We start from the raw sequence: 27,959 nt of genomic DNA, 5'->3' as shown, positions 1-27,959 counted from the left end.
ATGAAAAAACTAATACATGTGACAGAGTAAAACGCCTCTGCAGAGGTCTCTCATATATCCGCCATGACCAGAGCAGATATTACATAAAAGTTGAAATAAAAAAGAATTGAGGGCGCCTGGGTGGCTCAGTTGGTTAAGCGACTGCCTTCGGCTCAGGTCATGATCCGGGATCGAGTGCCGCATCGGGCTCCCTGCTCAGCGGGGAGTCTGCTTCTCCCTCTCGCCCTCCCTCCTCTCATGTGCTCTCTCTCTCTCTCATTCTCGCTCTCTCAAATAAATAAATAAAATCTTTAAAAAAAAAAAAGGAACTGAATCGAATGTTAACATTAAGAAACCATCTTGGCAGGCTGGCTAAACCACTGTATATACAGTTTTCCTGCGACGGCTGGGGGCCGAGAGATGGAAGAGGTTAAAATCCAGTGGTTTGTGTACTACGTCGTAGAAATGCAACTGCAAGTGGTGGCGAGAGAGCTGTTGATTCTAGAAGAGTTTTGCGTCTTCAGGCTACATACAGCCCGCAGACAACTGTCGGGCAACCGAGGGCCTATCCGGAAGGCTTTAAGCCCCTGCCCTGGAGAGGGCTAGCACGCGCAGTGGCGAGCCCGGGCGCTGGGTTTGGTGCCACCCGGGTTTCACTTACAGGTGAAGCTTTGTCAGAGCCCTTATCGAACGTGGGATAAGACTTTTCTAATTCATCCACCCATCATCCATCTTCCGTCTCAGGGCCAGGCCTGCGGTGGGCACCCCGGCGTGCTTTATCCTACAGGACTCCTGGAGTAGGGGATTTAGGCAGGAGGACGACGTGGCCGGAGGACCTTCCGGGGTGGGGGTGGGGGTGGGGGTGCCTCACTGCGCTCAGCCCTTTTGCAAGAGAGGCGGGCGCGTTCTCGGACAGACCGCGGGGGCGAAGGCACCAACCTGGAGGGAACCCCTCCCCTAATCCCCAGGCCAGGGAACGCGGCTGGGTTCCACATTCTCCCGGGCCCTCTAACCCCGAGGGCCCAGACCCCGGCTGGCCCGAGCGGCCCAGGCAGGTGCCAACGAGCCCGGGCCGTGCCTCAGGCCGCGCCCCGCCGCGGTCACCCGGAGCCCGCCCCAGTTAGCGGGGCCGGACGCGGCTGCGGGCGCCCGGATTGGCCGGCTCTGCCGGCGCCCCAGCGGCCCCGGCAGCGCCCCTGGCAGCGTCCCTGGCAGCGCCCCCAGCCCTGCCGCCCCTCCCCCCGCGCCGGCCCCCAGGGCGAGGGGCGCGCGGCGGCGGCTCCCGGGCGCTGATTGGCCGAAGCCGCGGGGGGCGGGGCGGCGGGTGTGAAGGGGGCGGGCTTGGGCTGCTCACGGCTCTCTCCCTTCTTCCCATCTGCGCCCTCTCTCGCGGCTCCCGCGTTGCATCATATCCAGCCCGTGGCCGCTGTGGGAAGGTTGGGCGCGGCGCGATCCACTCAGGCCGGGGCTCCAGCCTGCTCTCCCGCACCTCTCCTGGCCCTTTCCACACCTGCTTCTGCACCCACGCCGGGAGCTCCCCGCGGGCCGGCTCTCAGAGCCCGCGGAACACAGCCGGCAGACGTCGCCAGCTCTGCCTGATCCGTTCATTGAGAGCCCGGCTTATCCCAGAGCCAAGTCTCCCGCCTCCTCCAGCTCGGGGCCGCGAGCAGCGCCATGGAGAAGAGTAGCGAAACCAACGGCTACCTGGACGGCGCCCAGACGGGGCCTGCAGCAGGGCCTGGCGCGCCCGGATCCGCGGCGGGACACGCGCGGCGCTGCGCGGGCTTCCTACGGCGGCACGCGCTGGTGCTGTTCACCGTGTCGGGAGTGGTGGCGGGCGCGGGCCTGGGCGCGGCGCTGCGCGGGCTTGGCCTCACCCGCACGCAGGTCGCCTACCTGTCCTTCCCCGGGGAGATGCTGCTCCGCATGCTGCGCATGATCATCCTGCCGCTGGTAGTCTGCAGCCTGGTGTCGGGCGCCGCCTCCCTCGACGCCAGCTCTCTCGGGCGCCTGGGCGGCATCGCCATCGCCTACTTCGGCCTCACCACGCTTGGCGCCTCGGCGCTCGCTGTCGCTTTGGCGTTCATCATCAAGCCTGGGTCTGGCGCGCAGACCCTTCGGTCCAGCGACCTGGGGCTGGAGGAGTCGGGGTCCCCTCCGGTCCCCAAAGAGACAGTGGACTCTTTCCTCGACCTGGCCAGGTAACGCCCCTCCCCCCCAACCTCGCCAAGTGCACAGTGAGGGACACAAGCTCTCTAATGCACTCCAGTGCATGCGCCCCCCCCACCACATACACACAGACACACCACACTCATAAACTGCTAAGAGTTCATTCTTAATTGGCTGCTGGTGATGAACCAACCCTCCCATTAGGTGGGAGTGTTAGGGAAGAGCAGCTGTCTCACCTGTACCGTACTCCTTATACCATCTGGCCGCCCTTACCAGTAAAAACGTTCCAAACACACCCCATTATCTTCACCCTGTTTTCTCGGCGCGGTCCCCGAAAGCTGTTGGGAGCATTAGTTAAATTTTGCCTGTATCATCCTCACCTGTAATCTCTGGCCTTCCCTGTTTCAGCCCTTTGGCTGAGAGGAAGGTGGCAATTTTTGAAGACTTGTCAGGGGGCCCAAGGATAACAGGGCTGGGGTTAGTTGTATGAGGCCCATTGCCCAGAAACATGGCTCTCCCCGGGGGGTTTGGGACAGGTTGCTGTCCACCCCATAGTCAGGATCACTGTAGAGTATTGTTGGGTTTCAAGGAGCTTTATTTCTGGAAGGGTGAGTTCTAGAGGGGAAGGAGTTTTGCTTGCTCTTTGTGACTCTTAGAAGTTGCATTTTATCCCTTGAGATGCAAAGTTATTTCTGGATTATCCAAAGCCTCAGCCTCTCTTGGTTTCTCCATTAGCCCAGAGTTCACAGATAGGAGAACTGCAGCCTGGAGGCATTTAAGGTCCTGGCCAGGTTCAACTGAGTGAGGAGCTCAGCTGGCTCCTCCAGGTTTCTGAAAATTCTGGATTCGGAGCCTTGGAGGTATGTTTTGTCTTGAGTCACTGAGGCAAAGCTCCTCATGGCTGAGGCTGCAAAAAACAGCAAACCCTGGGCAAAGTGACTTGACTTCCTGCTATTTCCTTTTCTCCCTCTGGAAAATGTGATGACTGTCTGCCACCTGAGAGTGTGTTCGTTTGAAACTACAACAACAATAAAAAGTCCAAGGCTTTTGTATTGGAAAAAAAACAAAAAACAACCCAAAACCTCCGATGAGGGGGACCAAAAGGCAGATGGGGATGGCCTAAGAGGACTTTGATGTGATCACAGCCTTTGGTATCTGGCAACTTGATATTTGGTCTTCTGAGATCCTTAAAGTTTTAGGACTTTTAGGTGGGTGCTGAAAACAAAGTCTGCAGAGGTTGAGAGTGCTTTTGGCTTATTACATTCAGTGTTATCAGTCAGCTTTCCCCAGGAGGGAAGGTAGTTATGGGGTTAAAGGATTTTTTGCAGGGATCAGTGGCCCAGGGAAGGGACTATGGATGCCCAGCTCTGACCTGCTGGTGGTACCCCAGAGGGAGGCTCAGTAGCATTCTTTTATCTCCAAAAGAGGGACAGTAGCCCCCAAATGGCACAAGGTAAGGTGAGGGGTTACTTTATTACCACCTGTCTCAGAAGGGGCATCTTATTTCCTGATCGTGGTTTTCTAGTCTTAAATCCAAGCCCCTACAGCCACTGCTTCTGAAGCGAATGGTGACCCAGCATCATGGCTTAGTGGTCTGTCTGGGTGCAGACTTTTCAGTGACTTGGGCTGCAGATGCAGGAAAGGACTAAGAGAACCTTTGTCGTGGCTTGTTGGGAATAGGCAGCATTTCATAATGCTTCCACAGCCAGCCTCCAGCTTCTCAAGGATAAAGGTAGGGCAGGTGCTATGATCCTGTTTTACGACTGAGGAAACCCAGACAGAGAGCGATTAAGTGATTTGCTCAAGGTCACAGAATGGTTTATTGAAAGAAGGATTCGCGAAACTATGGGTCTTGTGCCCCACAGTTTGGGGTTCTGCTTCTCCCACTCTTCCCTCCCCCAAGTCAATATGCCATAGTAATGGTGCCATGCTGCTGGTCCAGTGCGACCGTCTCAGAAATGTTTGCTCTGGGCCAAAAGGGAATCAGGTAAGAATATGATTTGGGTCAGGGCAGATGCCCACTTCCTCTAAACAGAGGACCTGAGCCCCGTCAGGGAAGGAAAGCCTGTGTACTGCTGCTCTGATTTGCCTTCACATTGAGCAGCTTGTGAGAGGGAACTGAGTTCTGAGCCATGTCTATCTAAGTGCTTCCTGAGTCCCTGGGTCAAAGTTTTAAATTTGCTTCTTTCAAAGAAACCCCGCAGATGCTGATTTTATGGGACTCTGGGCACGTTCCTTGGCAAAGGCAGGGCGCAGTCCTTTCTGCCTGTGGTCACTGAATGAAGTGAGAACACGGCAAACACCTCAGTTATCCAACAGGCCCTCGCCAGGTAACTGCCCAGAACCAAACACCCAAAAGGAGTGGGAGAAGTCTCTGATAATATAGTGTAGCTGCTGCTGGAGCTTTGCTGGTGGTGGAGTGCCTCAGGGTCTCTCTGCTACGGTTTCTAATTTTTCTCAAGATGGAACTACAAGTCAGAAAGAAATGAAGCTAACAGATACTCAGTATAACTTTTAGAAAATTTTCAGAAGGCCGTTGCTGAGTGGTTTGATTTCCCAACACACAATGGTTTAGAAATAACAAAGGCCAGGGAGTGTATGTGAGGCACAGGTGCTAGAAGCAGGCCCTTCGAGAGCTGAGAAGGGGTGATGGAGAGCGGCTAGCAGGTGGGAAAGTTCCAGTCTCCTACTGAGCAGCCCAGAGCTTTATGCCTGGAGACCCAGAACAGTACAGGACTCTCAGAACTGGGTATGACCCAAGTGATTGAGCTGTGACTGTTCATCTAAAATGAAATGGTTTCGGCACCAAAGAGACTGAAACAGGTTATGAGGAACTCAGTCATTATGGAACTTCTTGGTCCCTAACAAGGCTTACTGATTGTGAGTCCTAGAGCATGTCCCTAATTTCTGTGTCTCAGCTTCCTCATCTCTGTAACGGGCGTCATGAAAGTACTTACCTCGGAAGATTGTTCTGAGGATTACATGAGTTATGTCTGTAAAGCTGTTTGACCAGGGCTGGCACACTCTATGCTTACTCTGGTTATAAATGGAGCAGTATTACAGAGCTATCAGGAAGTTGTGCTTGTTTCACATGAACTTATGGGGATGGCCCTCTTTTCATAGTCTAAAAGAAAAGAGACTAAATTTGGGGGGGAATGTTTGGGGGAGCTCAGGATGACTTGAAGCTAATGTTTTTAGGTGTGTTGGGAACTATATGGAACTTAGAGAAAAAGAAGTGAACAGTTATGTTTTGGACTAATAGAATTAACCCTGTGGGGAAAAAAGGGGGAGGGTGCCTGGGTGACTCATTCGGTTAAGCATCTGCCTTCGGCTCAGGTCATGATCTCAGGGTCCTGGGATCGAATCCCACGTCGGGCTCCCTGCTCAGCAGGGAGTCTTCTTCTATCTCTAACTTCCTTTATGCTCTCTCTCTCTCAAATAAATAAATAAAAATCTTTAAAAAAAAACCAACACGTGGGAATTTTGGAAAATGTAGAAAAGTCAAAACTGAACACAGAAGAGCCTTCCATTCTAAAAGGGAGCAGAAATCCTCACATACCCTCTCTGACATTCCAGTTTCCACATTCCTGCCCCCCGTATTACATGTTTGTGGTCTCCAAAGTTGACCAGTCGACCTAAGTGGAAGGGATTGAGACCACTGGCTTCTAACATTCCCTTGGGTGTTAAAATTTGTAGTTTTCAAATGGAAAAACCAGAGGCTTATCTGCAAAGGTGGCAGGTAGGGACAGCTCCTGGGTGGGGCCCAGGGCTCCGTCTGGCCCCAGGCCACTGTCTTTTGCAAAAGCTTAGCAGGGTGCAGCCCTGTGCCTGCCTGGGAGACACAAATGAGATTCTGCCTGTTGCCCAGTTTTCTAGACTTTTTATTTTTTTCTTGTGCTCATTTTCTCAACAGCGGACAGTGCTTTGAGACTTTCCCTTCACAGAGGGAGGCATGAGGGACTGACTTTCCTGGTCAAGGACTGGTGTGATTATGATGCCTCTCAACTTGCAAAGAACACATTTCTTGAATAGCTTCAAAGAAACCTATCAGAGGCCGAGCTCTAATATTAGCCCCTAGATCGTAGTCAAGGGAGTGAATAGTGAATAATTTCTTTTAGATGTTGGCCATGGCAGGCTGTTTGTCATATGCCTAAGTCTCTCTTCTATAGGCAAGACGAAGACTCTTAGCAAATCTAACAAGGATCCATTAACGGAGGTTTCTCGGTCTAATTAGTCACTAAAGGGAAAAAGTGGCAGCTTGTTATTTAAAAAAATAATGAAAGCTTTTACCTTGACACCTTTCCTTCTGCCACCCAGGAGACTATCTGAATAGTTCACAGAGACTGAAAAGAGCATACACCCAGTGAGGCGGCATGGGGGGTGATTAAAAGCAGACACTGGGGTCAACTACCTGAGTTCGAATCCTGCTCTACCACTTACTAGCTGTATGGACAAGTCTTTAAGCCTTTCTATGCCTCGGTTTTCTTATCTGTAAAATGAGACTAATAATAGTGTCTACTACCTACATTTGTTATGAGGATTAAATGAGTTAATATTGGAGTGTCTTGCTAATATTCTCAAGTGTCCCAGCCCCTCAGGGATAGCCCTCAGGCCACTTGTTACAGAGGATTGGTGCTGTTTTTAATCTTATTTCCCCAAAAATCCCCCACCCCAGGGGCCTGGCATTAACCTTTCCAGTTGGAATCTAAAACTAAAACTGGATATGGGCCTAAAAAGAGGGTAGATTACTCCCCTGCCCCCCCACTGTCACCCCTGCCCCCCACTGTCACCAGAGTATAAGCCCACTACCCCCAGCCCTTCCTCTGCTCCCAGCCTTGTGGGGGGTACCAAGATCTGAAGGGGCATGTCCCTGTTAACCAACTCTATAACAATAAACACTAAGGATAATAAATATTTAGCAGGTGTACATACCGTGCCATATCCTGTTCTGAGCAGTCTTTGAAATTTTCATAAATTCAGTAAAGAATTTTTGAACTTAAATAAAAGGAAATATTTCTGGAACAAAAAAATATACCTAAGCAAAAGTAAATTGTTTTCCATTCTTCTCATATAGGACAGGGAAATGCATACCACCCTTGACATTTAAATAGGATCAGAAGAGCAAACAGTACCAGATGTATAAAGAAGGAACATTTTTGAAGTTTTTCATTGTGTGAGCTGCATGCGTGTATACCACCACTAACAGAAGTTCAGCCTCCTCTCATACCAAGTTTTCTGTTTAAGTAATGTACCCAAAGGTTCCTCTAGCATTGGAAAGCCTTGTCCATTCATTCTTTCCTAATTTGGTCTGACGTGGGTCTCTGAATTTAGTAGGGACTTGACATTTTTGCAGATGTTTTTGACTTAGACCTACTCTAAGAAATACATTTTAAATTATGGCTTCAGTCCACATATAGCCCCCCCCCACATACACAACATGAAACAAGTGCCCAAACAGCATTTTAAATGTGATACATGCTGGTATTTTCAATTCTGTCTAATGTATTACATATTTTATGAAATGTTGGCTATAACTAATAAATTGCTTTCATGGCCTACTAATGTTAGAGAAACTCTGGTCCAATATAGATCTAGTATTATGTAATTTAGGTAAATTTCTAAGGATCAAATAAAAGAAAAATGAAATATTTGAGAGTTTGAATAAGATGAAGAGCTCAGTGGTTAGAAGCCCCCTAATACCCAGTGAAATTAGGTACTGTGTAGAGGTAAAGCATGGAAAGACCATTTGGTCCTTCTTACTCCCTCCCAGACTCTGGATCTCAAAACTAAAGATCTGCAATGTCCAGTATGATAGACACTAGCCACAAGTGTTTACATTTAAGTCATTTCAATGTAAATAAAATAATTCAGATCCTCCGTAGCACCAGTCATATTTCAAGTATCCAACAACCACATGACTACCGTATTGGACAGTGTTAGTCTAGGTGGAGCATGAATGGGAGATGTACCAGCTTAATATCTCTGGTGTCCCCATGTGCTAAATGAGGGTGTTGATCTTGACCACCTCTAAAATCTCTTCCAGCTCAAATGTTTCTTATTTTGAAAGCACACGGAGTTATTGTGTGAATGTGAGGAGTTAGGAAAAGTGCCTGAAGACAGAGCTCTGAGGGCAGGCAAACCTGCTTACAGGACAAACAGCTGATCCCTGAACGCAGGAGAGCTCAGGAGTAAGGAAGCAGCGTCTGTGTTTAAAAGCCAAAGGGAGAGGGGTAAGAAGCTTGCAGAGAGGAGATCAAAGTCAGAGGGCTGACACTACCCGACTATGTAAGACTTACCATAAAACAACAGTAGTCGAGACAGCGTGGTGTTGGCGAAGGAATAGTCAAATAGACCAATGGAATGGAATAGAGAGTCTGTGTAAATGTAGTCAACTGATCTTTGACAAAGAAGTAGAGGTGATACAATGGCACAAAGATAATCTTTTCAACAAATTGTGCTGGAACAGCTGGACATCTGACACCTAGACACAGACCTTGCACCATTCACAAGAATTGACTCAAAATGGGTCACAGACTTAAATATAAATGGAAAACTCTAAAACTCCTGGAAGAAAACGTAGAAAACCTAAATGACCTTTAATATGGCAATGACTTTTTATTTTTTTTAATTTTATTTTATTATGTTAGTCACCGTACAATACATCATTAGCTTTTGATGTAGTGATCCATGATTCATTGTTTTCGTATAACACCCAGTGCTCCATGCAGAAAGTGCCCTCCCATCACCAGGCTAACCCATCCCCCCACCCCTGTCCCCTCTAGAACCCTCAGTTTGTTTCTCAGAGTCCATAGTGTCTCATGGTTCGTCTCCCCCTCTGACTTATTCCCCTTCATTCTTCCCCTCCTGCTATCTTCTTTTTCTTGCTGCTTTTATTTTATTTTATTTTATTTTTTTAATTTAATTTTATTTTGTTATCTAAGGCACCATGCAATACATCATTAGTTTTTGATGTAGTGATCCACAATTCATTGTTTTTGTATAACACCCAGGGCTCCATGCAGTATGTGCCCTCCTTAATACCCATCACCAGGCTAACCCATCCCCCCACCCCTCTCCCCTCTAGAACCCTCAGTTTGTTTCTCAGAGTCCATAGTCTCTCATGGTTTGTCTCCCCCTCCGATATCCCCCCTTCATTTTTCCCTTCCTTCTCCTAATGTCCTCCATGCTGTTCCTTATGTTCCACAAATAAGTGAAACCATATGATAATTGACTTTCTCTGCTCGACTTATTTCACTTAGCATAATCTCCTCCAGTCCCATCCATGTTGATGTAAAAGTTGGGTATTCATCCTTTCTGATGGCTGAGTAATATTCCATTGTATATATGGACCACATCTTCTTTATCCATTCTTCTGTTGAAGGGCATCTCGGCTCTTTCCACAGTTTGGCTATTGCAGACATTGCTGCTATGAACATTGGGGTGCAGATGGCCCTTCTTTTCACTTCATCTGTGTTTTTGGGGTAAATACCCAGTAATGCAATTGCTGGGTCATAAGGTAGCTCTGTTAATTTTGGGGGGAACCTCCACACTGTTTTCCAAAGTGGCTATACCAACTTGCATTCCCACCAACAGTGTAAGAGGGTTCCCCTTCCTCCACAACCTCTCCAACATTTGTTGTTTCTTGCCTTGTCAATTTTTGCCATTCTAACTGGTGTAAGGTGGTATCTCAGTGTAGTTTTGATTTGAATTTCCCTGATGGCTAATGATGATGAACATTTTTTCATGTGTCTGTTAGCCATTTGTATGTCTTCTTCAGGAAAGTGTCTGTTCATGTCTTCTGCCCATTTTTTGACTTGATTATGACAATGACTTTTTAGATACAACACCAAAGGCACAATCTGTGAAGGGTGCAGAGAAGTGTTTTTACTTTACTCCCACAGCCTCAGCTCCTTGCCATTGTATGTACGGGTAGGAGGAACAAGGGAAAGGAGAATGATTTTGTGGATGCATGAGCTATATCTCACTGCCCCCAGGTGGTGCCTTCCCAGGGATTAATATCTGAGAGCAGAGCTATAGAAAATTCAGTCATCCCTTTGAACGTGTGTATTTTTTTTGGTTGTAAATTCTTTGCAGTTAGTACTATATCCTATTTTTTAGCCTTTTATGCAGTTTTGAGATATTTAAATACAATAAAATGCACCCATTTTAGGTGTACAGTTCAATGAGTTTTAATAAAGAATGAGTTGCAATAAAGAAAGTCTAATAGCGAGAAGGAAACCCCAATTTTATGTAACCTAATCATGAAAATGACATCCATCACCTTTGCTGAATTCTGTTGGCTAGAAGCAAGTCATAGGCCCCACCCACACTCAAGGGGAAGGTATCGTACAAGGTGTAACTACCAGGAATCTGTCTTAGATGGCTTGCCAAGCTGGGTTGAAGTCAGACCTACCTACCTCTGAAACAAAAAGTGCTGCAAATGGTTGCCTAGAGATTCTAGTGCTAGGTAAACAACTCAGCCACGGAAGTAAGTATTAATGGATAAGTTTGGCATAATTGTAAAGGATGATTCAGTCTTTTACAAATGGACCATCACTGGGATTTTGTTACATATCAAGACCAGTGTCCTGCGTAGAGCCTGACCCAAAGGAGGCCCTCAATAAAAACTGTTCACATGAATAGATTTTGGTTTCAAAATCTAGCTTAACTTGACCAGCCCTATTGCCCTCCTTTTAGAACAAATACTTTATAAAATCCTTCATCCTGAAATGAAATCCATAAATAGAATTTCAGTTCATTTCAATTTCAAAGCATCAATATGACTCAACAGAAAGATAAAAGGGGAGTAATTTATAATAAAAAATAATGTGTTTCAATATGTAAAGATCCTAATTAGGTGTTTGCTTCTGAATTTACATTCACCATTTATGAGACAGCTGTAAATGCGGGCTGGTACTTGATACTAGTGTGTGCAGTTAAGGACCCATAACCTACAATTTGCCATTGGTGATGTGATTTTCCAGAAAGATGAATAATCTTTGGAAACCTTCTGAACAAACCAAAATAAAAACTTATTCCACTTTTGCACAGTAATTGCATTCCTAGAAAATTCAGTGTATGTCCAAATTGTGCAAAAAAAAAAAATACCTTGTTTTGGAAGGAGTTTAGGCTGAGGTAATTATAAATAAGGCTTTCATCTATAGGTATGTCATATAGGACATTTGGAAAGTGTGAGGGCCACACTCAGGAGAATGAATGGCTGGGACCTGGCACTCCCCCCATACACACTCCGCAATGGTAGGAATGCTCCCCAATTATTTTGACAATGAAAACACTCCCTTGGATTTCACCAGTGGGCAATACCACTACTGTTGAAAACCACTGCAACAGGGTTTAACTTCTAGGGGAAGTGATGCAGTTTTTCTGGAGTGCCACGATGGAGATAAGGATAAAAATCGGTGTGCCCTGAGTATCTATTGTGGCCCAGCAGCCGAGGCCTAGCTGGGTGCTTGGATCAAGCAGCGACCACAGTAACTCCTGGACAGAGAGGGAACACTGTGTTAGGCTGTCAGGAATGGGCATCTGAAAGTGGACACTTTGCTGAATTTTAAGAACACTGACAAAGTGCTTTCTTTTCCAACAGAAACCTGTTTCCCTCAAATCTTGTGGTTGCCGCTTTCCGTACGGTAAGGCTTGATGCTTTCCAAAAAATAAGAAACGTTTATGGGGGTGGTGTATAAATGATGCTATGCAGTTAGGTAAGGTGGGTCAGAGAGGGGTAGTGTTGTTAACAAAACTTGGTAAGCCTCGCCTAAATTTTTGTAGAGGGGACCCTAGAGTAAAAACAAAATGAAATGACAAAAAACAAAAAGGTTTTCTAAAATATCCCACTGGTTCCACCATCCTTTCATATCACCTGAGAAGTACTCTTAAATAACATTTTGAGGATCTCTTAAATATTTTAGAATTTTTAAAAAATATACTTTTATCTTTTTTCTGATTATAAAGGTAATATATGCTCATGTAAAAAATAAAAAATAAAGTGCAAAAATATGGAAGAAATTAAAAATCACTCATAATCACTACCTAGAGATACCCATTAACATTTTGGTATACGTCCTTCAGATATGTTTTTTCTCTGCATGTGCCACACACGTTTTAAAAATAAAAACAATTGTACATCTGCCTTCGGCTCAGATCATGATCCCAGGGTCCTGGGATCGAGCCCCACATTGGGCTCCCTGCTCGTGGGGAAGCCTGCTTCTCCCTCTCCTACTCCCTCTGCTTGTGTTCCCTCTCTCTCTGTGAAATAAATAAATAAAATCTTTAAAAATAAATAAATAAAAATAAAAACAATTGTACTACACATTTTGTTAGTATGTATACATGCTACACATACTGTTTTTAACCTCTTTTTTTAAGGCGGCATATTATAAACTTTTTTTCATGTTGGTAAATACCCTTCTGCATAATGTTAATGGCCCTATTCCAATGTGTGAGCATATCATAATTTTATTCTGTCAGTCCCTTATTGATAGACATTCAGATTGTTTCTAGTTTTTCCTAATTTTAGCAAGACTGCAAGTAACGTCCCTATAGCCATGCTATATGAGGAGAAGGAGTATAAAGGTCTAAATTAGATGACTAATCTCATTGACTTTTAAGCAAAGACTTTTCTGTTTCTATTTACAGCCTCTCCCTCTCTGTCTTTCAAAAAAAAAAAAATGTGTGGGGCGCCTGGGTGGCTCAGTTGGTTAAGCGGCTTCCTTCGGCTCAGGTCATGATCTCAGGGTCCTGGGATCGAGCCCGGCGTCGGCATTGGGCTCCCTGCTCAGTGGGGAGCCTGCTTCTCCCTTTCCTTCTGCCCCTCCCCCCTGCTCATGCGCTCGCTCTCTTTCTCAAATAAATAAATAAAATCTGCATATAAGTACAGCTGTGGCTTATATATATAATGTGAGGGTAGGAAAAAAACAAAAGGTTTATGGGGCTTTCAGTGCCTATCACAGAAGGCATGGGATGGGTTTTTTTCCCATCACCCGTAATCACAGGATAGCTGAACACCTCTGCTTGTCTGAAAGCTTGATAAATCAAAGGTGAGAGAGACCAGGCCGCATCAAAGGCAGGCACAAAGCAGTACCCCATAATGGGCTCCTCTTGACAGTTCAGAGCCAGGTGTCCTTAGAAGGGGTCGGGAAAGGCATTTTATAAGAAACTCCATCCAGTCGTGCATTTTGCCATAGGGAGACACCTGCATGCATTGTGCAGAAGTATGTGAAGCCAGTAGGACCCAAATTTGGAGAGTCATGTCACTTCTGATAAGTGAGTCTCCCACAAGACTTAGCCAAAAAATGCCGTCTTGCCTCACATCCTTTGCTTTGGAGAGCGGAGGCCAAGCCGATTAGAAGTAGATGCTGAGGGGCGCGGGGTGGTTCAGTAGGTTGTGTCTGCTTTTGGTTGAGGTCATGATCTTGGGGTCCTGGGATAGCCGCGCATTGGGCTCCCTGCTTAGCGGGGAGTCTGCTCCCTTTCCCTCTGCTCCTAACGCCTCCCCCACACCTGGTTCATGCTCTCACTCTCTCTCTCTCTCAAATAAATAAATAAAATCTTAAAAAAAAAAGTAGATGCTGAAAAGCAGTCAAGCTCAAATAAGTTCTGGAACAAAGTGGAACATATGAATGAAAATAAAATGACACATTAAAAAGTGAACTTCAACATTATGAAATTAATACCAAAGTTCAAAGTGTCAGGTGTTTGAAATATCAAACTATCAGCATGAAATTTGTAGACATTTTCCTCCAAATCATTGCCCCTAGTGGTGTGGGTCCCTAAATAACTCAGAGGCCTCTTGGGATGTATGCTGCCTTGGTCTTCAGTAACTTTTGTATGGTTCTCAGAGGCCCTCATTAGGCCAACCAAGTGAGGAATTCCCAGAACCCTCGGAGTGAATAAGAAGAGTAATAAGAGGTCCAGCAGTCCTCTTAGAGTCTCTAGTCGGCCTTCACCTGTGAAGTGACAGCATCTTCTTCTTTCTCTTGTTCCCAGTATGCAACTGATTATAGAGAGGTGACCCACAACACGAGCTCTGGAAATGTAACCCGTGAGAAGGTAAGGCTCTTTCTAAGATCACTTGTGGCTAATAACTTATAAAGCAAATAATGCTTTTTAACTGAAGGAGCATACAAGAGGCATCCTCTCAGCAGGGCTGAAAACTCTGGGGTTTGAAGGAACTATTTGAAGAACATAATTAGGCTTGCTCCTTAGGTTATTTACCAACATGGCCCAAGGCCAGCCTCTGCAGCACTGCAATCTTTAGCAGATCCATTGCATCAAATTGGAACTGATGTCCCTTTCTTCAAAAAATATTTTGTAACACCCCTTCTGCTATCCTGAAATATAATAGCTGATTTAACCTATCTCGACACACAGAGCTTAACTCACTATAGCCATCATTCACTCACACGTATTTTTTGAGTAGCCATTATCGGTTGGACACTGGGTAAGGCCCCAGCCTTCATGATGGAGGTGGAAGGACAGGGAGAGGGGCCAAGGTAATCGAGGATTACTCGGTGCTGCTACAGAGCTGTCATGGGAAGAAGGAGGTACTTCACCCTTTCCCCATCCCCACACATAACAGCTTCTCAGGGCCGAGGGGCTCTCAGCTCTACCAGCCTTTCTTTGAGGAAAAGTTGTACTGAAAAAAAAAAAAAAGTCGAAAGCTACTAGTTAGTCCAAATCACTTCCTCTTGCAGATGAAAGACTTGAAGGTCAGAGAGGTTATTTAATACCAGAGCTGGGACTAGAACTCAGGTCTATGGTAAAAATGTTCTTTCTCTTTTTACCATGCTGATAGATATTTCCCATTCAGAATTTCGTGTGTTTTGATGGAATAATATGTTTGTCCAATGTATGCTTGTAGTAGTGAGATTGAGCATTATGGAAAAAAATAAGGAATATAGTATATCCATATATTTTATTTTAAGTCAGTGACTCAGGAAAGAATATCCTGAAAACCTTTTGTGAAATTTGTCAGCTAGGAGGCCACAGTAACAGTCTAGCAACAAAAGATTTGTTGACATTTGGGAGGCACAGTTACAATCATTGACTCTCGATCTGAAGGAACTTTTCACCAACCAGCTCTTCTTTTATGTTTTTTTAAGAAAATTTTTCTTTATATTTATTACTGCAGTATAGTTGACATGCAGTGTCATATTAACCAGCTCTTCTTTTAAAAGCAACCTTTTGGGGGCGTCTGGGTGGCTCAGTCGGTGAAGCATCCAACTCTTGATCTCAGCTCAGGTCTTGATCTCAAGGTCATGAGTTCAAGTCCTGCGTTGAAAATGCTACTTGATAAAATAAAATAAAAGCAACCCTTTGAAGTGATTGTCCAACCGCTACTTGAATTCTCACTCATCTGTTGTAAACTTAGACCCTCTGTCCCCTCTGATCCCACAGATTCCCATTGGCACCGAGATCGAAGGGATGAACATTTTAGGATTGGTCCTCTTTGCCCTAGTGTTAGGAGTGGCCCTAAGGAAACTCGGCTCTGAAGGAGAAGAGCTCATCCGTTTCTTTAATGCCTTCAATGAGGCGACGATGGTGCTGGTGTCGTGGATTATGTGGTAAGTTTGCCCCGCCTGCTACTCTCCCTCTCATTTCTTTTGCCATCCAGAAAAGAACCCAAGTCTACTGTCCTAGGTCACCCCTGTGGGGCCGCCCAGCTAAGTGCTTCGCCTATGATTAATGCATCATAGGCCAAACCTGATACAGTGATACAGGGGGTCGTGGAGGTGGAGACAGTTTCTCCTCTTGTCCAGGACCTCAGAGAATCAGGCATGTGCCATAGTTACCAGTCCCTTCTTCAACACCCACAGGGACCCTTTATGGTTCTATCACTTGTGATTTATTTATGAGTTTCCCCCATTATCCATAGCATATGGGATGCCTATATCATCTTGTGGGGCAATGAACTCCATAAGTGTGCTACCTGCTGCATAAAATAAGGCTTATTTATCTTAAAACCGTAGACTTCAAGCTTCAAAGGGGCCCCTTCCTATAATATTTCACAGCATGGAAGACAAATTCATTTTCACCCCATGCATATATAAACTTGGAATGGTCTCTTTTCACATAAATGTTTCTTTATGTAACATCAATAAAAGCACAGTTGTTTAATAAAAACCATTGGATTGATTTCCGGCTTACAGGTAAAAATTTGACCAGAGGTCTCGAAGTGACTCCTCAGAAATCATACCAATTCCACTGCCTATCCCTCATTAGCTTTATCTTGCTGTTTTACTTGAGCCAAACTTCCGTGGGTTTTAGCTTCTACTCGTACGTTGTCCAGAAATATAGTTTATCCTTTCATACATGAAGCATTTTCCTTATCGTCAACCCTTAACTATCCCACAACTTCTCTATCTCAGATGGCATGGGGGTGGCAGATCTTAGGAGAGAAGACTGGAATTTGGTAGTAAAGTTTGGAATTGAAGGGGAGGCCAAGTCCAGAGCTCCCACTGGTGGTGTTTATCTTCCTCAATCAAAAACTCCAGAGTCTGACTCTTTCATTGCAAACACGACTATTCATATGACTGTTGTTGTTCTGGGGAGAAAAATATTTTCAGAAAGGAAAAAGTGTTTTCATCACATGTCAGGTTCTTTCCCTTTCCCTTATTTTTTTTTAGTCTAAAATCCTCCCAAAGTTTGGATTAAAGGAAATTATGCAAGAAAGTGGTGTTGCGATGTTAAGACATTTGTTTTCAATCTGAAAACCAATTTATAGTCATTCCTTCAATTCGATGTTCTAGTTATATAAGCGGGTGTTCAGTAAGGCAGATCCTGCTGTGTGTTTGACTGCAGTGGGAGATCTGTTGCCCAGCAAGTGCATCTCACACAAAATTCGGGTTTAAAATGCCTTACCTGGTTAAAGGATCTCAACCAGGTTTGAAAGGGATCTCCAGTAGCAGCTCTTTCTGCTATCTTTCCTTTGCTAATTACTTACTGTAATGTCAAAGCACCTGCCTGTCCTGCACTATTCACAGAAATAATGCCTCAGTTGATTAAATACAGCCTCAGCAAACTTGGCAGACCATATGGTCTCTGTCACAACTACCAACTCTGCCATTATAGGATGAAAGCAACTGTAAACTATTTATAAATGAATGAATGTGGTTGTTCCAATAAAATTCAGGGTGCTAACCCATGCATTAAACCATCCAAGGAGGAAGGAAGAAAGGAGGAGGGGGGTCCCCTAAAAGTATTAGAAGAAAACATAGGGGTATGGAAACTCTGCCTAAATGGAATGCAAAAAGCCATAAAAAGCTGCTAAATTTGACTAGATCAAAATATAAAATGTTTGTATACAAAAGATACCTTGAACAAAAGAAGACACTGAAAATAATTTATATATATTTACCTATAATGTATATATGAACACACACACACGCACATCTCAAAGCATTAGTTTCCAGAGGACTGGTACCAATTCACAAACTATTTATCTGTCTGCAATGAGATTTATAGGGAAATTGAGGATAAGTGTTTAGAAACTTTTGTAGCAATTTCATATTGCTGCAACATCCAAGCACATGATCACTTTTCTAATATTTTATTTCTGTTGTCTTTTATAAGAACATGGTCCATGACCAACTGGATAGAAATACACCAAAGATCATTTGAGAAGCACTAATGCAAAGAGTTCTGGTCGTTGGGAAAAAGAAAAAAGACTAAATATACTATTAGAAAGTAGACAAAGTATGTGAGCAGACAATTCATAGAAGAGGAAACCTGAATGACCAATAAACATTTTAAGGGATGCCCAACTTACTAGGATTAGGAAAATGAGAAGTTTGGTTTTATTAGGCGTTGATAAGAGTGAGGATAGTTTTGAGCAAACGTTGGGGTGTTTAGCAGCATCCCTGGCCTCTAGATGCCAGTGCCACCCCTCCCCAAAGCTATGACAACCAAAAATATCTCCAGACATTGCCAAATGACCCACAGGGGCAGAATCATCCCTGGGGCAGAATCATCCCTGGGGCAGAACCAGTGGTTCAGGGAAAAGATTATTCTCCTGGACAGCTGGTGGGAATATGAATTGGAACAGCTACTTTAAAGAACGATTTGTTGATATCTACTAAAATTTAAAATATGCACACCCCGTAATTCAGCAGTTCTACTTCTTGATGTCTCTACCTGGAGAACACAGGCAGGTACGCACAAAAGAGGCTGCTTGCAGCATTGTTTATAATGATGAAAACCTGGGAATAGTCTGGAGGTCCGTCAGCAGAACAATGGCAAGATAATCTACAGTATTTCAGTTTTGAGGCTAATATTTAAGAAGAGTAAGGTAAAGGTGGAAACAAACTGAGTACTTGGGGGTCAGATGTGGAAGGGAGACTTTATTCGCCCTTTTGAACCCTTTCAAATTTGAACTATGTGATATTATTATCTATGTAATTGAAACTTACAAATAAAGTCAATGGTTATAAAATTCTTCCTAAATTTATTTTCATTTAAAACAGCTGACTTTGGGGTTTTGTAGCTCCCATAGTTCATTCCTTCCCTTTCTTCTTCCCGTCTCGCCATTAAAAAAATCTTCATGTTCGAGGAGTGTTCCCTAAGGGTCATTGTTAATGACTTTTTCCCATGGAGTCATGTTTTCCAAACCACAAAGAATTTAAAACTTAACAAAAGTCCCAGCTTTGGCTCAATTCTGTATCACAGCAATTCTGCAAAATAGGTGTTAGTCTTTTGTGTTTCTAAGTTCTCAGAACAAGTCTGACCAAGGCTGAAAGTCAAGTTCTCAGTCCCAGAGGCTTTGATCTTGAGGAGTTCCTCGGCTTTTCATTTTGGAGCCCATGTGGTTGGTAGCATCCCTCTGTTAAGAACATAATATATCCAAGGAGAAAGAAATCTGGACTCTGGTCCTGACTCTATTACTCATGGTGATTTATCATGTTAATTCTACTCAGTTTCACAGCCTATAAAATGGGCCCATCCTTTTCAATTCCTCAGGATCATTCTAGGGAGAGCTTCTTCTTTTTTTTTTTTTTTTTAAGTAGGCTTCATGCCCAATTTGGGGCTCGAACTCACCACCCTGAGATCAGGAGTTGCATGCTGTACTGACTGAACCAGCCAGGTGCCCTTAGCCTCATCCTAGGGAGAAATGAAGACCACTTAGTTGAAAGTCCCTGTGTTGTGTATTCAAGAAGGGCCTGCATCTCCCGGTCCCATCATCCCATCACTCTTACTGACGGGGACCTATGCTCACGCCCTAGGTATGTACCGGTGGGCATCATGTTCCTGGTTGGAAGCAAGATTTTGGAAATGAAGGATATCATCGTGCTGGTGACCAGCCTTGGAAAATATATCTTCACATCTATATTGGGCCATTTTATTCATGGAGGAATTGTTCTGCCACTTATTTATTTTGTTTTCACGCGGAAAAACCCATTCAGGTTCCTCCTGGGCCTCGTCACGCCATTTGCAACAGCGTTTGCTACCTGTTCTAGGTGAGTCGGTTTCAGGCGCCCTCGGCTGCTCTGAGCCATAGTCCTGTGGAACCAGCTGAGTCCAGTCGTAGATGCACAACCAGCGTTTGGTGTATTTTGATTTATTGAAAACTATAAATTGGTCTTGTCTGGTTTTTTGAATTACCAGCCCCACACTTTTATGGAAGTGGGTTTCTGGGATTGCCAGAATGAGGGATTGTCTCATTCCCTTCTCCTTCTTGCTCCTTAGAGGTCAGATCATTATTTAACCTCATTGTGGGTCCTCACCCTAATTAGTAAAAGAAGGCAACCACTTATCTCAAAATGCATTGCAGGGAAGTTTCTAGAATGATGCTTGCCCAATTCTCCCTCTGGATACATGGATTAGAAAATAAGACCAAGGTGAGGAATGGGTGCTTCGCTCTCTGGGAGTCCACAGTATTGTGGGATTATCTAATTTAGTACAAAAGATGCACCTTGTCATTATTGGAAATGCTTCCAAAGAATTGGGCTTTCCGAGTATGTTAAAGAAAACTTTCAAAGGATGGCTGCACATTGCATTCATACGTTTGGTTTTTGCCTCTCTGCTGCATGTTTCCTCCCATCCTGAATGGCTATTTCTATGATAAGGTGGTGATGGTAAAAAGAATTAAGGAGGAAAGTTTCTCTGGCTTAGAAACAAATCTGCTTCTCAGCTGTGGCAGCCACCTGCGGGACTAGCTGGAGAGAGCAGGGCTTGTTCTTCCAGTAATCCAGGAACATAGTCCTCTCCAGGCTCTCACAGCCCTTGCTATTCTTGGCCTAATAGGAAAAAAAAAGTCATAGTTTGCCTTTGACTTCTGGGGGGAACATTTCAAGAGAGGAGATACGCATGTAGAGTAAATAGTTCTTTGCTGTCTTGAGACCATTTTGCACCATGAGGTAATGTGGGGTTTCTTGAAATATTTGGAACAGGTGTATCCAGGTAAATAACATAACAGGTCAATCTAGGGAGTCAGATTTTGAATACTTTGGGAATTGACATTACCGCACATTGTGACAGAAGCTTTGAAACAATTCCAATTTTTCTCTTTCTTCAAGGGAAGAAAACCAGATCCTGGGATGGTGCTAATTGCTCTGTTCCTGGGTCTGAGCTGAGCAGTCTCTTAGCCAGGCTGGGAAGGACTCTTGTCATGGTTGGCCGTTTCTCCCTTTCCAGCTCAGCGACCCTCCCCTCCATGATGAAGTGCGTTGAGGAGAACAACGGTGTGGATAAGAGGGTCAGCAGGTTCATCCTCCCCATCGGGGCCACTGTGAACATGGACGGGGCAGCCATCTTCCAGTGTGTGGCCGCGGTGTTCATTGCCCAGCTCAACAACATTGAGCTCAAAGCAGGACAGATTTTCACGATTCTGTAAGTTCATCATTCTTCATCTTCAGGTCTGGGTCAAAACTTCAGAGGTTTTTCGTTATGTGTGTGATTTCCTTTGAAATACCTCATGAATACCAATCTCACCATGACTTGGTGGGGGGCGGTTCCCATTTGGAAAATGACAACGTGAATTCATTACTTAAAGAGAGTGGATCCTCTCTGAAGGGCTTAGCCAGCAGCATCTAGGGTTGTGTGGTTTTCGGTTTCTAAACCATAGCCGCCATATTGCATTTCTCTGTGCTCACACCATGTTCTGTGTCAATGGCTAGTCTTCTTTGCCATCCCGTAGAGTGACAGCCACAGCATCCAGTGTCGGTGCAGCCGGCGTGCCGGCTGGAGGGGTCCTCACCATCGCCATTATCCTGGAGGCCATCGGGCTGCCCACTCATGACCTTTCCCTGATCCTGGCTGTGGACTGGATTGTGTAAGTAGCAAGTCCTAAGGGCACTGAAAAAAAGAAAGTCTGTGTCGACTTTCCTAGGAGCTTGGCACCCTGCTGGGTCTGGGGTATGTGGAGAAACTTCAGACATGCCTTGTGAAGGAGCCTACAGTTGAGCTGGCAAGACAGAATTTTTTTTTGAGATTTTATTTATTTATTTGTCAGAGAGAGAGCATGAGCACAAACAGGGGGAGTGGCGGGCAGAGGGAGAAGCAGGCTCCCCGCTGAGCAGGGAGCCCGATGCAGGACTCGATCCCAGGAACCCTGGGATCATGACCTGAGCCAAAGGCAGACGCTTAACTGACTGAGCCACCCAGGTGTCCCAGGCAAGAAAAAATTTAGAGCTAGGAAAAATTAAACAGTGTAAGAGTCAAAGGCCCATGAATGACCATGAAATGTCATTACTGAGAACTTGGTTTGAGCATCCAGGAAAATGGGGTCCAAGACCCAGGCTGGGCCCCCAGGGCAGGCACAGGCGGGACAAGGGTCTAATGGAGATGGTTGGCTGCATAGGGGTCATAGCCATTGGAGCAGTGAGCCTTTGGGAATGATTGTCCTTGGCCTGGAACATGCAAGGAGTGATTTTGGCGAGGGAAGTGAAGATGAACCCAGCTGATGTGAGTGGATTGGGGAAGAGGAGTTAGGAAGGAGGTGTGATTCAGGCCACCATCACCAGGGCTCCTGTAAGGGCATAGGACAGTGAGTGTTGATTCTGAGTGTGGATTCCTTGAGTTGTGTGATACCTTCTTTAGGTGTAAACAATACTTGTTATATAGGGAAGGTCACCTGAGGTACTAATGTTGGACAGTAGAGCACATGGATAAGAAAATGAAACCCTGGAGCCCTGGAGCCCAGGTACCTGGGTTCAAATCCCAGCTTTACTAGTTGTGTGATAGGGAACTGTTCTGTGCTTTGATCTGCTCACCTGTCAAATGGGAATAATAATAGAAGCTACACCAGAGCTGTGTTGGAGATGAACTAAGTTAGCATATCCACAGTGCATAGAAGAGTTCCAGGTTTGTGGTAAAGCGTTCAGTAAACATTAGTGAAGAAAGACACTGCCGGCCAGGCTAGCCAGAGCCAGGCATGGCATAACCTAAACACTGGAGTCTGGCACTGGGCTCGTGGCTCTGCCCACTGTGGTTGGGAATGGTGGTTTCCAACCTTTTGTGTAAGCCCTGGAAATTTGAAAGGACTTCTCAGAATCCTTACAGTTCCTCAGAACAAGGAGGGTGAAATGTGCAGCAGAGACCCACATTGTCCACACAGCTCATCAGAGGGAACTCAGTCCCTGAGCTGGTGAGTTGGACAGGACCAGAGCAGAGTGTCAGAGGCCCCGTCTGCTTCCTCAGCCAGCTGCCTCTGCATGAGGAAGGCATGCATTTAAGAGGCAGTTAGTCAGGAACAGGGACAGGGCACCAGGCAGACTGCCCAGGAGAGACCTGAAGTCACATGAGCCACCCACCACCCCGCGGCCTCTGTTTGCACAGCCCTCAGCTTCTCCGGTGCGTGCAGGTGAGTTCACTTCTTGCCCCGAAACGGTTGCTCTGAGCCCCAGGAGGGAGGGGGTGGTGATTGGGCTAATCTGTGGGAAGACCAGCTCCTGGAAAGGACAATGCTATGAGATGGTGTTTGCCAACTGCCATGGAATACATGCGAAGTTGAACATTGAGCAGAGACACGGTGTTGAGGCGAGAAAAAGAAGGGGCGTTCTCACGGTGTACTGCTGAGCAGGAGAGAAGCTGGGTCCGAAACCCTGTCTACACTCTCCGTCCCAGCTACGTGGGACTCTCATACCATGGTGTCTACTCAACATAAAATACATACCTAGAAAGATGTTACTAGATTCACTGGGAGTTGTGAAGTGTGGGTGGGTGACCTTTGTTTTCTTCTTTATACTTCTCTTCTTTCCAGGTTTTCCACAGTCAGGGTCTATTACTTTCCTGAGAATAAGAAATACTGAAAGAAGCTCAGTTTAGAGTAAAGTGAGGCCTGTGCCCTGGGCAGCACGACAAGGGTGCACGCAGGCTGCTGTGGCAGCAGGGCCCAGCGGCACCTGCGGCAAGGCCTGCCTTTTCTCCCCCCTCAGGGACCGCACCACCACCGTGGTGAACGTGGAAGGGGACGCGCTGGGTGCGGGCATTCTCCACCACCTCAATCAGAAGACCATGAAGAAAGGGGAGCAGGAGCTGAGCGAAGTGAAGGTGGAGGCCATCCCCAACTGCAAATCGGAGGAGGAGACGTCGCCCCTGGTGACGCACCAGAACCCCGCTGGCCCCACAGCCAGCGCCCCCGAACTGGAATCCAAGGAGTCCGTTCTGTGAGGGGGCTGGCTCCGGGCTGGCCCCCCTGGGTGGTGGTGCCCCGCTGTGGGAGGGCGGCCAGCGGGCATGGGCACTGTGCTCAGCGACTTTTAGCCCTAAGCAATGCTTTGGCCCAGTCACCTGTTCGAGGATTGTGTCTCCGTGCTGGCATTGGGCTTCCCAGTGGGACTGGTTACCGGAGACCAGGACGCTCTGCCATATGGCTTGATCCATGTCCAGGTGCAGCTGCGTGTGCTTTGGAAACCCGTCCTGGAGCTGCAGGCTGGGGGCGGAATGGGCTCCCAGGGACCGGGCGGGTTAGCACTTGGAAAAATGTACATGTGCCCTTCACTCTGCCCTCGGGGGCTTTCTGGGCAGACGTAGGGGGTTTACAGTCCTCTGTCACGCTGCCTTGTGAGCCAGAGTAATTGGAAAAATTCCCAAATTCTTACCCTTGGCTGGAATTCACTGAGCTGGGACTTGAGGTATTGAGATTTCGAACTTTGAGGTGTGGCTGTTTCTGATTCACTGGTTGCTCGTAGGCTTGGAGGCGCTGCACGTGGTCCAGTTAGAAATACTCCAGATGGCGTTAGTACTGTGGGGGTCTCTGGTCAATGGCATGAAATAAACAGTTTAAATGCTGAGGTCAGAGAAAGGAGGGGGGGTTTAGCTGGCAAGGGTAAGGAAAGCACCCTATCAGGACAGACAGACACACACGCAGAGGTACACACAGGCGTCCTCAGTCTCATCCCAGCCGCACGGAAGTTTTCTGCTTCCAGGACCTGGCCTCTGACAACACTGTAGCTTTATCCCCATCCACTCTGATCTGGCAACAGGCCAGAGAGGGGCCTCTTCCTCCATGATGATCACATTCAGTACCTGCTGGTTTATCAATCCATTCTTAGAATTCAGCTAGCCCCCTAAAATGCTGCACTGTGCAAAACAAAAACAAACAAACAAAAAAACACATAAAGCCACTCACTAATTGGGGTGGGGTGGGCTGCCCCCATTCCCAGGTGCCCAGGTCCCCTGGCTTTGGCTGATTGCTGTGGGCTTGGTTTCTTTTCCTGCCAGTAGATCAAGAGTTTAAAACTGTAAGCTAAATGTTCCCATTCCTGCAAATACCTGCTGACTTGGTCTGAATCTAGGTGAGGGGGCTTTTTCAAGAAGACCGGTGTTGCCAGGGACAGGGAGACCGAAAGGCACAAGAATGCTCTTTTGCTGTGGCTGTCGCTGTGTCTCCACGGTGTGACCTGCAGCGAGTCCTGGGCCTCACTTTACCCCATTTGTAAAATGGGCTGTTGTCACCTGCCTCTTACCTACCTCAGAGGGATTTGGTGAGGCAAACTGAGTGAATCCATGAAAATACCCCTTTCACTTCTTGGATATCAAGTGCTAACACCTCTTTGCTCTTCTTATGTTTTACCCAAATGATACCTTTTTTCACGGAGGCCTCATGCTCCTGGTAAAGACAGCTTCTCTGAGCAGAACTTTGTTCTCTTGTGTGCGTTAGCAGCTCTATCATGCCACCTGTTCTCTTCGTAGGTATTTGCTAGCATCAAGTATGACCTCTTCCTGATGTTGTTCAGGTGTTCCTGAATGAACCACCCCATCTTGCATCACCTTCTGGGTCCCTGGCTTCCCTGTGACTCCCAGACCCCAGGCACCGGCTCGGCCACCCCACAATGGGCCATTAACAGCTCTTGGATGTTTGGCCTTGGGTGTTTTCTTGTTTTCCCTGTTGCTGTGGCATGGCTGTCACCCAGACCCTGCAGAAGGGGAACACGCCCTGAAGATGTGTGTCCGCGCTGTTGAGAATGGGCGGGCGGGGACAGAGGCAGTCAAGCTCCTCCGTTTTAAAATTGGGGGTGTGTGCCTGAGTGGAAGGAGTGGGGAAGAGCCATGGGCACAGAGCTGGCCCGGCCAGTGGGAAGGCCCAACTCGCTCCAAATCTCTTTAAACCAGCCAAGCCACTCCCACCCCTGTGAGGCCAAGGGGGACAGGGAACTGAGCTGAGAGCTGCCTGGAAACCTTGACCCTCTGGCTCCTCGCTGATCCCCTTCTGTTTTGAAAGGGGAAAGACATTGTTTGATCCCAAATTGCAAATGAACATTCACTATTTTTCCACCTTCGCCTTTGGTAGATCTTATCTTTCCTTCTTCCGTGTGTGTGTGTGTGTGTGTGTGTGTGTGTGTGTGTGTCTATATGCACACAAATGCGTGTATGTATGTGTGTATCCACATTGTTTTAGCTCCAATCCAAGCAAGTTTGAATTTGGATAGAGGTGAACTAAGCACAGTGTTGTGGCTTCTGCAGACTGATTTTCCTGTGTCTAAAAGTAAATTTCACAAAACATAAAAATTAGAGCGGCACATCCAGTGAGCGCGCCTCCTGTGTCCTGAAGCCGGCAAGGCGGTAGGCAGAGTGCCGGGGCCTGGGTCAGGTGCTTCTGTATGGAATCCGCCACTACGGCTCCCTTTCCCCTGGGAGGAAGAAGGTGCCCTTTGCCTCCCTGGTTTTCAGTCTGTAGGAGCAATCAGACCAGGAGGGACCCGGCTTGGGGAACATCCCACTTTCTCACTGTCTGAAGCTGTCTCCCCTGCTCTTCTAACATGTTGTCATAAATACTGTTCAAATACTGTTCAGCTCTGTTTTGTGTGCGTGACATTTGCCTTAAAACATAGCAGTCCTCAAAATGAATATAGTATTTCTACTAGGATCTGCACATTCCTTTATTCCTTTCTTGTGTTGTGAAGTAGCAGTTACTGATGGAGCTCTTCTAGGGGATCACCTGGGGGTGACTGAATGGATTTTGTTCTCGCCGCTTTTAGCCAGCCTGACCTCCTGAAGCAGGGTAGGCCCACTCAGGTGGGCCAAGCTACTGCAGGGCAGTCACTGATGGGGCTCGCTGAAAGTGAGTGTCCAGCTGCTTCTGGATGCCTCCTAGTCAACACTAGCAGGACTCATGAAAAAGTGGTGGTTTTGCTCCATAGCTCCATAAAATTAAGTCTTGTTAGAACAACTAGGTCAATAGACCTTAACTGAGCATCTGTAAACCAAGAGCCACGCTGGAAGAATGCCCTAGTCCATAGAATTACTGAGAAAGTCCCTGCGTGAGGCACTTGCCCAGGCTTCCACCATCATCCACACCACACCCAGCCCATTCTTTTATATAATCTCATTTTCAGTGACACCACTTTACAGCACAATTAGGGAATTTAGAAGCCTTTTTTTTTTTTTTAAAGATTTTATTTATTTATTTGAGAGAGAGAGAATGAGAGATAGAGAGCACGAGAGGGAAGAGGGTCAGAGGGAGAAGCAGACTCCCCGCCGAGCAGGGAGCCCGACGCGGGACTCGATCCCGGGACTCCAGGATCATGACCTGAGCCGAAGGCAGTTGCTTAACCAACTGAGCCACCCAGGCGCCCTAGAAGCCTTTTATAAAAGATTATCCGACAAGTTCACACTGGAAGCCTTAGTTTCCAGGCTCTGGGGCCTCTGAAGAAACAGGTCCTATTCTGACCTGGACATTTCCAGCTCTTCGTATCATACAGACACCAGTTTTAATTTCTGGACAGGCCCCAAAGGGCCGTTTACACAGACCAAGGGCCTGATGGGTCCAGTTACTATAGACCAGATTCCCGTCTTGGAGGATAGGGGTCTTGCTTCTCGGTTTTGAAGAGTGTTTGAAGGTTGAGATTGGTGCTCAGTGCTTCAGCTTTTTAATATAGCCAAATCAAGAGGAGCAATTCCATAAGCTGCCTCTTCCCGGGTGAGCAGAAAGTGTGCTGTTCTGTGGGGTCACCTGAGCCTGCTGAGGGGCAATCCCCACTGTATCAAGGAGGGACATGAGTGACATAGCAAGGAGTGTGCACTGTCTGGGCTCCATCTGAGCTCTGTTGCTTGCTTTTTCTGTGACCCCAGGCGCAACAACCCCTCTGAGCCTCAGCCTCCTTACCTTTTTTCTTTTTTTTTTAAATAAGATTTTATTTATTTGACAGCGCAAGCAGGGAGAACGGCAGGCAGAGGGAGAAGCAGACCCCCTGCTCAGCAAGGAGCCAGTGAGGACTCAATCCCAGGACCCTGGAATCAGGGCCTGAGCTGAAGATAGACGCTTAACTGACTGAGCCACCCAGGCTCCCCAGCCTCCTTATCTTTAAAATGGGGACAATAATCTTACCAGGGGCATCACTCGAATGTCTCTTATTCAC

At 46.4% G+C, this 27,959-nt stretch overlaps 1 protein-coding gene across 1 annotated transcript; it reads left to right on the top strand.

Annotated features, from left to right (window-relative positions):
- Window positions 1-1,326: 1,326 nt before the first annotated feature.
- Window positions 1,327-26,964, top strand: SLC1A4 (solute carrier family 1 member 4). Its single transcript, XM_025867660.2, has 8 exons — window positions 1,327-2,180; window positions 11,753-11,795; window positions 14,152-14,214; window positions 15,562-15,728; window positions 19,383-19,616; window positions 20,794-20,988; window positions 21,296-21,430; window positions 23,535-26,964. Exons 1-8 carry the CDS (start codon window positions 1,654-1,656, stop codon window positions 23,767-23,769), a joined length of 1,599 nt encoding a protein of 532 aa, XP_025723445.1. The 5' UTR covers window positions 1,327-1,653; the 3' UTR covers window positions 23,770-26,964.
- Window positions 26,965-27,959: the final 995 nt, after the last annotated feature.

This window comes from Callorhinus ursinus, unplaced genomic scaffold (genome assembly GCF_003265705.2).
Source record: "Callorhinus ursinus isolate GAN/ISIS: 27379988/994484 unplaced genomic scaffold, GSC_fseal_2.0 scaffold10, whole genome shotgun sequence".
Taxonomy (NCBI): Eukaryota; Metazoa; Chordata; class Mammalia; order Carnivora; family Otariidae; genus Callorhinus; species Callorhinus ursinus.
Note: the sequence above shows the minus strand (reverse complement) of the source record. Positions and strands in the feature narration are given on the sequence as shown.